The sequence below is a fragment of the Polistes dominula genome, unplaced genomic scaffold (assembly GCF_049000335.1).
Source record: "Polistes dominula isolate Pdom_NZ unplaced genomic scaffold, Pdom_raw_medaka contig_25, whole genome shotgun sequence".
In the NCBI taxonomy this organism is placed as follows: Eukaryota; Metazoa; Arthropoda; class Insecta; order Hymenoptera; family Vespidae; genus Polistes; species Polistes dominula.
Window position 1 is genome coordinate 666,479 of NW_028301094.1, and position 11,506 is coordinate 677,984.

At 32.5% G+C, this 11,506-nt stretch overlaps 2 protein-coding genes across 2 annotated transcripts; both read right to left on the reverse strand.

The window, feature by feature from the left end:
• Positions 1-89: 89 nt before the first annotated feature.
• LOC107072517 (Dachs ligand with SH3s) lies at positions 90-6,604 on the reverse strand. The gene is made up of 5 exons (XM_015332517.2): positions 1,807-6,604; positions 1,357-1,592; positions 885-1,259; positions 535-790; positions 90-364 (listed from the first exon to the last, which is right to left on the reverse strand). The coding sequence occupies exons 1-5, from the start codon at positions 1,853-1,855 to the stop codon at positions 90-92; spliced, it is 1,191 nt and encodes a 396-aa protein (XP_015188003.1). The 5' UTR covers positions 1,856-6,604.
• A 772-nt stretch (positions 6,605-7,376) lies between these two features.
• LOC107072513 (uncharacterized) lies at positions 7,377-11,498 on the reverse strand. Its single transcript, XM_015332510.2, has 3 exons — positions 9,966-11,498; positions 9,324-9,556; positions 7,377-9,242 (listed from the first exon to the last, which is right to left on the reverse strand). The coding sequence occupies exons 1-3, from the start codon at positions 11,115-11,117 to the stop codon at positions 8,381-8,383; spliced, it is 2,247 nt and encodes a 748-aa protein (XP_015187996.2). The 5' UTR covers positions 11,118-11,498; the 3' UTR covers positions 7,377-8,380.
• Positions 11,499-11,506: the final 8 nt, after the last annotated feature.

The window sequence follows — 11,506 nt, forward strand, 5'->3', positions numbered from 1 at the left end:
AGATTATTATGAGAAATGATAAAAGAAAAATATGATTTAACAAGAACACCATATAGAAATATTCTATTAGTATAAAATTGCTATACGTATCACAAGCTGGTCATAGCAGGAGGACGGGCATACGCCTTAGGAATAAAACCATATTTCCGAGTTTTGGGTGCATATGCCCAAAGCCAACCATCAACCGTTTGATTTCCCAAATCCGCATATATCCAGTCGGCTCTTCTCACTGATAGATCATCTGGCGCCTGCGCCTTATAATCGTAGAGTACTACTAATTCGGTGCCAGGAGTTTCTTCTCTGAAGTCTCGTAAACTTTTCTGTTGCAATTGTTCACTTCCTGTTATATTTCCATTGCCAGTCTCTTTTAAAACAAATGCCATTGTCATATCATTAGGTTTTTAAATACTTATACGATATATTTTATATATATATATATATAATCATTTTTGTCTATCAGAATTTGAATAAATAGATATATATATTTATGATAAGTTTGTTACTTTATATGTATTAAAGATATAAACTACAAACCTAATGTATGTGGTTCCGCTGAAGTTGTTTGCGCAGCAGGATTACCTGTTGTTGCATACGAATGAAGTACATGTCCTGGATAAACGAATCCAGATGGTACAAATCCTTCATTACCGTCGCAATGTCGAAGCACCCAAAACCAATCAGGGTCATCTCTATTTAGCACCGTTACAAATTCTCCTCTTTCAACACTTACATCATTTTCATCTCGTGCGACAAACGTATATAACACAATATACCTTCCAGCTGAGGGATCCTTTTAATAAAATGAAAAATAACTTAATATTTATATTATACATATATATATATCAGTTGAATTAATTGAAGTTATCATCTTTAATTAATTATACCTTGAAAAAGGGATGCACATCTGGTTGAGACGATATTGTTTGTATAGAATTTTGCGATTGAGTAATGTTAGATCGATTAACATTAATATCTGCAGTTACAACATTGCGAGTATAGCTTTCACAATCCGATGCTGACCCTGTATCAGTTTGTTGTGCATCCAATGCTTGAGAACGACCCGTACTGGAGATATCACCATCACCTTCATTGGATCTAGGCAACTTCTTTTTAACATTATTCATAAGAGTAGCAAGAGTCAATTCAGCTAACTGCGATGTATAAGGTGCGCAATAAGAATGTGGCACGAATCCTTCCATACGTGTATCTGCTGCTATTACATATACCCAGTCATTTTCTCTATATAATACATTTACAACCTAAATTGAATTTGATGAAAAAAAAAAAAAACCAAATGAAATGTTAAGCATAAAGAGTCAATTAAAAAATTAATAATACAATATCAAATAATCTAACCTGGCCTCTTTTGACCTGCAACTCGTCATCGACACATGGTGTAAAATCATGAACGATAACCATTTTACTATCCGGAGAAAGTCCATTTTCCTTTTCTATGCCAACTCTCACTAAAGTTTCTATACTTGCACTACCAGTTATACGACCAGGTGGTAATGGCGCCCTGGTTTCTGTACCAAGTCCTGTACCTCCTGTACCAACACAGTCCTTTTCCAAATTGAAGTTATGAATTCCAGCTATACAAATATATTATAAATTAAATTCAAGACATCAGTCTTGAAAACTATCATAAATCAAGACTAGCTATAAGCAAATTATTTCAAGAAACATTTGGTTAAAATTCAAGAACAATAAGTCCATGAGTGCAACACGTGATAATCCCCATACCTGGTATCACAAAATTCATATATGTATCTTTAGAAAAAGAAGTTTCTTGTTCTTACAACTTACGTTTTTTTTTCTTCCCACGGCGTATACGAACCGGACACAAGAAAGCCATATCCTTCTTTACGTAGGTCCGGAACTCGACAAAAATTACATTTCCAAATTAACTTTGATCATTAATTAGTATTAATTTCATGGAACCAGCATTGGATAGATGATCAAAGCGGACATTGATCTCTTTCTCTTTTCCTTGAATATTAATCCTCTGTTCTTTTTTTCTTCTTCTTCTTCTTCTTCTTTTTTTCCCCCCCTTTCTTTTTACTACGTGGAGAGTTCGCTGCGATAAATATTAATGAGATAAAGAAATCAACATTTAATATCTTTATTTGAGCTCTCCCCTCCACCCCGCCGGTGATCAAAGTTAACGGGTCAAACGTGAACCAGCGAAAAAAATAAAAAAGGTAATGAAAATCGATGAGATTTTCGAAATAATGAATAACCCAATAAGAATACTTCTTCTTCTCTGACAGTGTTTGAAAGTTTTAAAATAGAATTTGTTGAGAGGAGAGAAAGCGTGCAACGCGGCGACACCTGCAACAACTGTGTGTTTGACCTGTCGTGTACCCCTGTCCTTCTATTTCCCCTACTTTGCCCTGCCCTGTCTTGTCCTTTCCCTGTCCTTCTATTTCCCCTACTTTGCCCTGCTCTGTCTTGTTCTGTCCCTGTCCCTGTCCCTGTCCTGTCTTATATCTTTTCTGACCCCTTCTTCTGATTTTCTCCTGATGAAATCCCATAACGTTGGTGGTATGTCCCACAGATAGACGGCGCTTCAGGATCACACGAGTTAGGATTTATTATTGATTTTTCTAGATCCTTTTCAATATTATTTTTATATCTGCTGTTATGTTTTCTGTGCAATTGTTCTTGATTTTTGTCAACTTTGAACAATTAAATGTAGGCTTTGATTTTATCACATTAATTCTTGTTTTTACAATTACATGTATTGAATCTGATACCACCAATGATTATGATAAGGACTAATTTTGATTAATTATTATTATTATTATTATTATTATTATTATTATAATTACGGTAACAGAGGAAAAATCTTTCTCTCATATTATCGAAATTGTATTTTATTTTGTCAATTAACACAAAATTGGCGAAGATAAGATTGATTTTGGTTTGTTTGTTTGTTCATTTTTTGTTCTCTCCTATAAAACAGTTCTTCACGTTTTACATTTAAAATGAATTCGCAATTGTGTATTTGTATGGTGTGTCTCTATAATTGATGGTATAATGAAAAAAAAAACTAAGCTGAATGAAAATGTAGAATCAAATTTGTTTATAGAAATCTTTGTTTGTTTGTTTGTTTGTTTTTTGAGAAAAATGAATTTGAAAATTTATCGAATAACACATCCAATTGACTGAGTTTGTAACTCTTGTTTCAGCAACTTGCAAAAAGTCTTGTTTGTCTTGTTAATAAGCATAATCAAATAAAAAGAAGAAATAAAATTCAAGTAAAATTCGTTGAGAATAGAAACTGAATCAAGTAACACATTTACTCAAGAAATGTTCAAATTTATTTATCTCAAAAACAAAGAAATCACTCCCTGCTTGCTTTTATCACCAGTTACAAGACACTCTGTGCATATGCATTGTGGGATCTAGAGTGCTGCATATTCATATGTATTATGTATATGTATATATTGTAAACTGATTTTCTTGTTTGTGTCGAGTATGAAACATCACACCACACATCACATCACTCATATATTATGAGTGGAATAAACGAATTTGATAATAAGTTTATATAAAATCGTTGGATTTGCGTCACCTTGTAATTATATGTTGTATCGATAAATTTTCTATCGGAATACAAATGTGATAAAAGAGAGAGGGGGGGTCTCTGCAGATTTCTATATATATATATATATATATATATATATATATATATATATATATGAACTATAATAATAATCATTATTTTCCCCATATTAAAGTATTATCAAAATTCTTATTGGCTATATGAGAATATATATATATATGTATATATAATAAATAAACTACTGAAAAGTGATGATCTTTCGTTTTTCGAGGTATACAAAGATTCGAATGAGAAGTAAAATTTTGTACTTTTACTTTGCACTTTGTCGTAATATATAATGACATACTTTGTTCCTTAAGAATATTATTATTTATTATTATTAATTATTTATTTATTTAAAAATTGTATGTCGTGAATTGTGTTATCGATCTAAAAATCATTTATTATTTTGTATATTATTTCATTGCTACTCTTATTATAGTTAGAAAAAAGAAAAAGAAATGTAATGCTTCATATTTTATTATAAATCTGATTCACTCTTTATTGAAAAAAAATAAAAAGAAATAAATAAGTTATAACTGAAGAAAATAAACTATTGACAATTTTTCCCTAATTTATCTTCAACGTCACTTAATATATATATATATATATATATATATATATATATATATATATTTTTTTTTTTTGTTTTTTTCGTCTTAACTCGACTGCATGTAAGAAAGAGACAAAAAGAAACATGTAGACGACGCAAGGCGCACGGTTGGGAGGTTTTGTTTATAAATTAATAAGAATTATACATAACTTCAATTTGTAAGTTAATTAAATCACTGGTAATAAATACATTGAAATAGGAGAATGTGTTCGAGAGCACAAGAAACACATCATCCACAGAGATTTATACGGGGTTCACGATCAGTTTTTTTTTTTTTTAAAGTATGTAATATAATGTAGTAAAAAACTTATTGTTTAATTACAGACCGCTTGCCAATAATACGCTTTTGCACATTTAAGTAATAACAATTGTTTATATATCGCATTAAAACAGATAACATTTCACAATAATGCTACATCACGTCGCTGTGATTTAATGTGAAAAATCTAAACTGTGTTTTTATAGTATCACAGTTTTGTTGTTTTTTTCTTTTTTTTGTTTTCTTTCTTTCTTTCTTTTACTGTAATACATACTACAGTGCGTAATTTTGGCTACTAATTATTGCATAGAAAGAGTTTCACATTGCAAATATCTTAATTTCATCTATTCAGTAGTTTATCTTCTTTAATATTATATACCTATAGTATTATAGATCGCAACAAATAGCTTATTATTATACTTTATGTTTTGAATACTATATTAAACATATAACAACAACAAAGATAATAATTTTCACGCAACTATTATCATAATAAACAATTTTATCTTTTCCATATAGACTTAGATTTCAATGATACTGAAAAAAGAAGAATGGAATATTAATTCAATAAACGAAATACATGCTACTCTCTCTTTCTTTCTCTCTTTCTCTCTTTCTCTTTCAGTTATACGCATTTCATTTAATACAATGCACAAATTTTAATAAAAGCAAGCATCATAGATATTGTATTTATTTATAATATATTTCCATTTGAAAATTAAAATACAACTTTATGTCATGGCAGTTACATGATTTTTTTTTTTTTAATGAAACTGATGATCATATACATGTTTCTCAAATGTACTCCAAAAACCGAGTTTGTATATATGATTTTTGTATTAATTATGTATTTATTATTCATGTCGTATTAATATTCTAGGTAACTATGATAAACTGAGCGTGTATGAAAAACGTAGACTATTATTTATGTTCTTTATCATAAGTGAGATTTTCTTATAATATTGTAATAATATAATATAGCTTATGTATATATATATATAATATATATGTATATTGACCAAATGTTACATAAGATGTGGTAATGAATAGAACTATTCCTATATCTTCGATTGTAATGTAATTGTAATGTCATATTATAGAGTGCTTTGAAAATCTATCATTTCTTCTTCTTCTTCTTTCTTTCTTTCTTTTCACTAGGACAGAGACAAATTGGTGAGAGATCGTTTAGAGTTTTATATGATTTGGAAAAAAGTCAATATCTATCTAATGTTTCTTTGTTTGATGTAATAATAATAATAATAGCGCATTGATGATGATGATGATAATAATAATTATGTATATTGTAAAGTATGTAATTATAAATATGAGAACAATTACGGAGAGATATACAAAAAAGGATTGTTGTATGGTGAATAATATGTTGATGGATGTAATTATTAATGTATGTATGTAGAGCATATAGCATTTTCATGAGAGATCTTCGAAGCAGTCTCCACAGGATTTGTATACGCATAAAAATGGCATACGAATATTGGAAACTGTTTATTATTTTTCTGCTACATTAGATAAATTTAAATATGATTAGAGATTTGTCCAAGCCTAATAATGATAATCGATAAGATTATATAATGCATAGTATCCAGTGATGGGAAGAGTATAATGATGAGAACACAAGTACGTAAAAGATATATATATATATATATATATATAGCATCATACCAAGGTATATTTGTCTCTTATTCGTTTGTACTTGTGTATAAATATTACATTTGGTAAATTGCGATAGAAAATCAATCAATCAATCAATCAATCGAGTCGTTTGCGTACATAGTATAAATTGTTTAATGTACCTTTTGCATACTACTACTTTTCTTTATTTTTTATTTAAACGCATTTAACAAATAGATAAGATCTATTATATACGGCACGTAGTAGTAACATAGAGAATAAACTAGATAACTGTTATATATGCATTGAACATGAAGAAGATGTGTGTGTATGTGTATGTGTATGTGTGAATTCATGTAAAAGTTTCCTACATACAATGTAAGAGTAGTATATACATACATATCTAGATAATTTTCTATTCGTATGTCTAATATCACCTAGGTACGTCTTTAATCTAGTACCATATACTTTCTATCTAGAAACTTTAAAAAAAAAAAAAGCATCCCTCCCATCACTGTATAGAATTTATAATTATATAGTACAGTTTGGCTCAATGAAGGGGACATACCTTTTCTCGTTAAGATGTTCCTTTCTTTTTATTATTATTATTATTATTATTATTATATATTTATTTTTTTAATGATTTGCCAATATCGATTGTATTGTGTCAGCAAATTACTCGTGTGTTGAGTTTTCGCGAGTCGAATAGAGCAACTCTCTCGTAGTAAAAAGTCTGTTTTTAAACAGATTATCTTTATCGTCGTTTTTAATTTTTTTTAATGCATCAAATATAAAGTAAAATGATATGTATATACAATACTCCAAATAAATACCAATATGTATCAAAAAGCTTAGGCAATATATTTTAGCAATTTTGGATTGCACATAAAATTAATCAATTTCGTATGTTCGTTAATTCGTTCAATTCATTCGTTCATTCTCGCTCTCGTTCTTTACTTCTCTTTTCTTTTCTTCTCTTTACTTTACTTTACTTTTTTTATACATTCCTTTCCATTCTATGTATGTATTATTTTGAAATGAATATTATATGATGAGATATAGAAGTAGAAAGATTAACAAATCTACATCGTCACATCATATAAATATTATTTTGGCATAAAATAGATTGATTTTAATCTGAATTTTCTTTTGTTATCCTTTTAAAAAAGAGAAAGAAAATTCATCAATTAATAAATTATTGCGATTTTGGAGAAGAAGGTTAATAAATAGCTATTCTTGAATAATTAATAAATCAAGAAATAAGAAACTCTGTGATGTATTTCTTTTATTTATAGCTTTTAAAGTGTTTATGTGTGTGTGTGTATGTATATGTGTGTTTGTTTGTTTAGTTTATCTTCATCTTTTGGTATTGAAAAATATCAATGATCCCCCTCCCCCCTTAACTAGTGTGAAATCATTGGCTTTGTAAAAATGTTCAGATATAATTCATCAGCCTTTCCATACTAAAAGAAAAAAGATATTGCGATCTCGCGCTCTCTCAAGATTTTTCGACTAAAACATACTCAATGACGTGTTTTTATTATTATGACATATCACGAGCTGCTGGAACACACCTAGGTCCATGCTTAGAGCATTCCTAGCGTAACAATACAGCACCTAGGTTTTTTTGTACTTTTTAATATTTCGCATATATAATAGAGTTATATTTATGTTATACTAACATAGACTTATAAATGAGACAATATATATATTTACATTATGCAAACATGACTATAAGTAGTTTATGGAAATTCCTATTTTTCGCTCGATCAAACATAAACGATCATAAACGATCATAAACAATTTCTTCTTTCTCTCTCTCTCTCTCTCTCTCTCTCTCTTCTCTCTCTCTCTCTCTCTAAATTTTAATTATTCATTTAATAACGCATCCTCAATATGCGTATAAATTGTTTTAATTTGTAATAATCATGTAATTCGTTATACGCGAGCGTTGTTGGTGAACTATTTTTCGAAAGGTATTTAATTATTTTCTTTCTTTTCTTGTTTTCTTTTTTTTCCCCGTATAATACAATATCTACATTGAATTATAATTAAAATTCGAAAATAAAGGAAACTTACATTAAAAATTTCAAAATGAAACATAACAACAGCAAAGGCTTTTTGCATATCACATAAACTAGACAATTTTTAAATCGTTTTGTTTAGAATCATATTTATCGTTTATCTAAATACTAAAAATTGAATATAAGAATGCGCTTATCTGGCCGAATGATAAGCGTCTTCAATAATTATTTTCTACAAGGATCGATTTCTAATTATTACTAACCGATTGGACTACCGATTCGGTCTCATTATCGTTCGAACGTAATGAGACATCGGTTTCTTCGGTGCCTTCTGTACTATCCGCAACACTCGCGTTTCCTACTTCTTCCTTTTTGACACTGTCATTATTGGTTGATTGTAAATGTTGTATTAGAAGTTGACTACGTAGCCTGGAGATTTTACGAGCATCTGATCGACGATGTCGTCTTAACTGTGCGTTTTCAGAAGCTAGACGACGAACTAGCTCCAAAACATCCTGAGGAACGTCAAGTGCTATCAAACGTTCCTCCAAATCCATGGCTGTGGTGGTTCCTTCAGAATCCGAATCACTTTCAGGGGACGACGTGCCAACTTCGGCTGCTGGTGGATCAACGTTTACGGTCGACGAAGTTACTGCAGCACTTTCCTCTTCTTCCCCAACTTTTTCTTCGATAAATGTTCTTTTTTCTTGTGATACTTCCTTTCGATCGTTCTCTACCGTACATGTAGGGAAAAGTGGATAAGAGGAGGTTCCACTACCACCACCACCACCACCACCACCTCCAGAAGAAGCAGGCCCAGGAGACGATTTTTCGAGTTTAACTGCAAACTCTTGTTTTGGTACAAGTTCCTGTTGCTTTTCATTTGGACTTTGGGGACGTTGTTGACTATGATGACGGTGTTCTTGATGATGTCGTTGATGATGAACAGGAGGTACTATAGGTGGTATTGTAGGTGTTGGTATTGGTGCCAATGCAACATTTGGTTGGAAATGTGGCTCAAATCTTTCACATTCAGATAATGGCACTACACGTTCTGGATGTTGCAGTACTGGTGGACCACGACTGAGATAGGAAGGTACCATGGAAGAGCTGTAGATGTAAAATACAAGAAAGATATGAGAAGTTATCTTTAATAGATATCCTCTATTTTTTTTCAATTAATTAATTTACCTGTCTCTATGTTTACGAGAAGCAGAGGCATTCCAAGGCCTAAACGCAGACACTCCTCTGGTAGCTAATTCAAATACTGCCCATTGCATCTGAAAATATGGATCAGTCGTGCTAGCCACTGAAGATACTGGATGAAATATGCCTAATCCATTTCCATGGTAACTGGTAGGGCACTCATGTTTGCCCATTTCCTTCTTCGTTCTTTTTATTAACTTTTCTGGCTCATGACCTAACTGCAATATATATATACAATGTTTTTAAAAATATATCCAAGAAATATTTAATTAGAGTGAATAGTAATTTGCCTTGACATTGATTCTTTAAATGATGATTATCACACACAGATTGGAATTGTCAACAGTATTAGTGTTTTTCAAGAAATTTATCGTCATATCGGACACAGGAATCTTTAAGCGATTATGAGATAAGCTTAACTATGATGATCCTAGAAAGATAATCTTTACTTTGTTTCTCTAAATATAATCCGATTAAAATGAAAAAGATAACCGCGAGATAAAATTCAAGTGTTTTTTTTTTTATCAAATCATCATTATCATATTTATAAAATAAGTTGTTTTTAAACAAGCACCAATAAGCAATGAGAGATACAGAGACAAAGAAAATAATAAAATATAAAAATACCTCCAGTTTCCGCTTAGAGTTAAGTACAAGATGTTTCTCTTTAAGTTCTCGAAAGACAGCTAGCAACTTGTTGTAGTTTTGTTGATCTCTAGAAAGTAGAAGATAAGAACGCCAGTTAGCAGAGTCGAAGCCCCAATGACAGGTACGATTTTCCAGGGACCTATGAGCATGTCTGACAAAACGTTGAGGAGAGAATTGGCAGCCACATTCGAGACATTCTATGCACACAGAATCCTCGGATTCGAAGAGATCGGCGTCGAAGATACCCTTGCACTTTCCAAAACACTCGTGATACACTTTGAACCTAATGATAGAATCATCCTCGATAGTTGCCTTACCACCGCAGACTTTCTTATCAATACTATCTTGACTTTGTAATATGTGAGAAGGCTCGCATGGTTCTGTCCTCGATAGGAGAGCACTGACGAGCCTCTCGGCATCAGTTTGAGTGATCAGACCGCACGAAGGCGCGTTACGCGGTAAAATACCGGAAAGTTTCAATTCTTCTAATTGATCTCGTGTACTTCTCGAACAATAAATTTGCAATTCGTCGCATACCTGATGGATTTGTTGCAAAGAAAAATCTTGTAGAACGGTGTTCAATACTTGTGGCAAACATAACCTCCTTTCGCCACCAACGACAAAGCAAGATATACTTTCTCCCTCGAGTACGGTCTCACACCTTTCGGAACAATTCTGATCGGGAGCAGTAAGAATGGGTATTTGAAACTCGAGATCTCTTTTCTCGCAAACGACCTTAGGACGATCAGGAGGTGGTGGATCTTCGTCGGAGTCATCCAACGGCCGATCAAAGTTTGCTCGCCTTAGTCTGGAAGGAAGGCTGTTGTTGATCGGCGGTGGTGGAACAACCGGTGCTTGGTCATTGCCTTTGTCGATGTCTTTAGGCGAAGTAAGTTCGTTTATTCGGTCAATTAGACGTTCAGTAGCAATGCAATTTCCGGAACGACTAGGTGGTACGGAGAAATGAAAAGGTGGTTGTTCTTGCAATAAAGTCTTACAGTCCATGCCCAAAAGGGCCGAGCTCGGACCTTGTAGGCTCTTCACAGCCGATAGTTGATATGTCTTCAAGACGGTTTTCAACTGTGGACTGTAAGATTGACCGTTTGTATTGCCGGGTAATAATGTCTCCATTATTCGAGAATTAGTTCTCCTGTGGTCCTGGTGATGGTCGTTGTCGTTGTCGTTGTTGTTTTTATTACTTTTGCAGTGTTTTACTATTCTCGTAGACGACGTCGGCGCCACTGTGTGTGTAGACGTTGTTATTGTCGCCGTTGTTGTTGGATGATATATTTGTTATTGTCGTTGTGACGGTCGTGTTGTTTTGTCGCGAGACAGGAGTAAGACGGACGAGGACCTCGAACGGCCTCGCGATCGCGTCTTACGATCGCGTCTTACGATTGCGCCAGTGGACACACGCGAAATCTGCGACGCGCGAAATGCCTCCTCTCGGCACCTATCTTTCTCCTTCTCCTTATCCTTCTCGTTGCTTACCGCCACCTCTTCCCCTCGCCCACCACCCA

Coding starts and splice junctions, on each gene's coding strand:
- LOC107072513 (XM_015332510.2), bottom strand. CDS start 11,117: ATGGAGACATTATTACCCGGCAATACAAACGGTCAATCTTACAGTCCA. Junction 9,557..9,965: donor ACTCTAAGCGGAAACTGGAG/GTATTTTTATAT, acceptor TATATATTGCAG/TTAGGTCATGAGCCAGAAAA. Junction 9,243..9,323: donor TCTCGTAAACATAGAGACAG/GTAAATTAATTA, acceptor TTACATCTACAG/CTCTTCCATGGTACCTTCCT.
- LOC107072517 (XM_015332517.2), bottom strand. CDS start 1,855: ATGGCTTTCTTGTGTCCGGTTCGTATACGCCGTGGGAAGAAAAAAAAA. Junction 1,260..1,356: donor TGCAGGTCAAAAGAGGCCAG/GTTAGATTATTT, acceptor AATTCAATTTAG/GTTGTAAATGTATTATATAG. Junction 365..534: donor AGCGGAACCACATACATTAG/GTTTGTAGTTTA, acceptor TTGTTTTAAAAG/AGACTGGCAATGGAAATATA.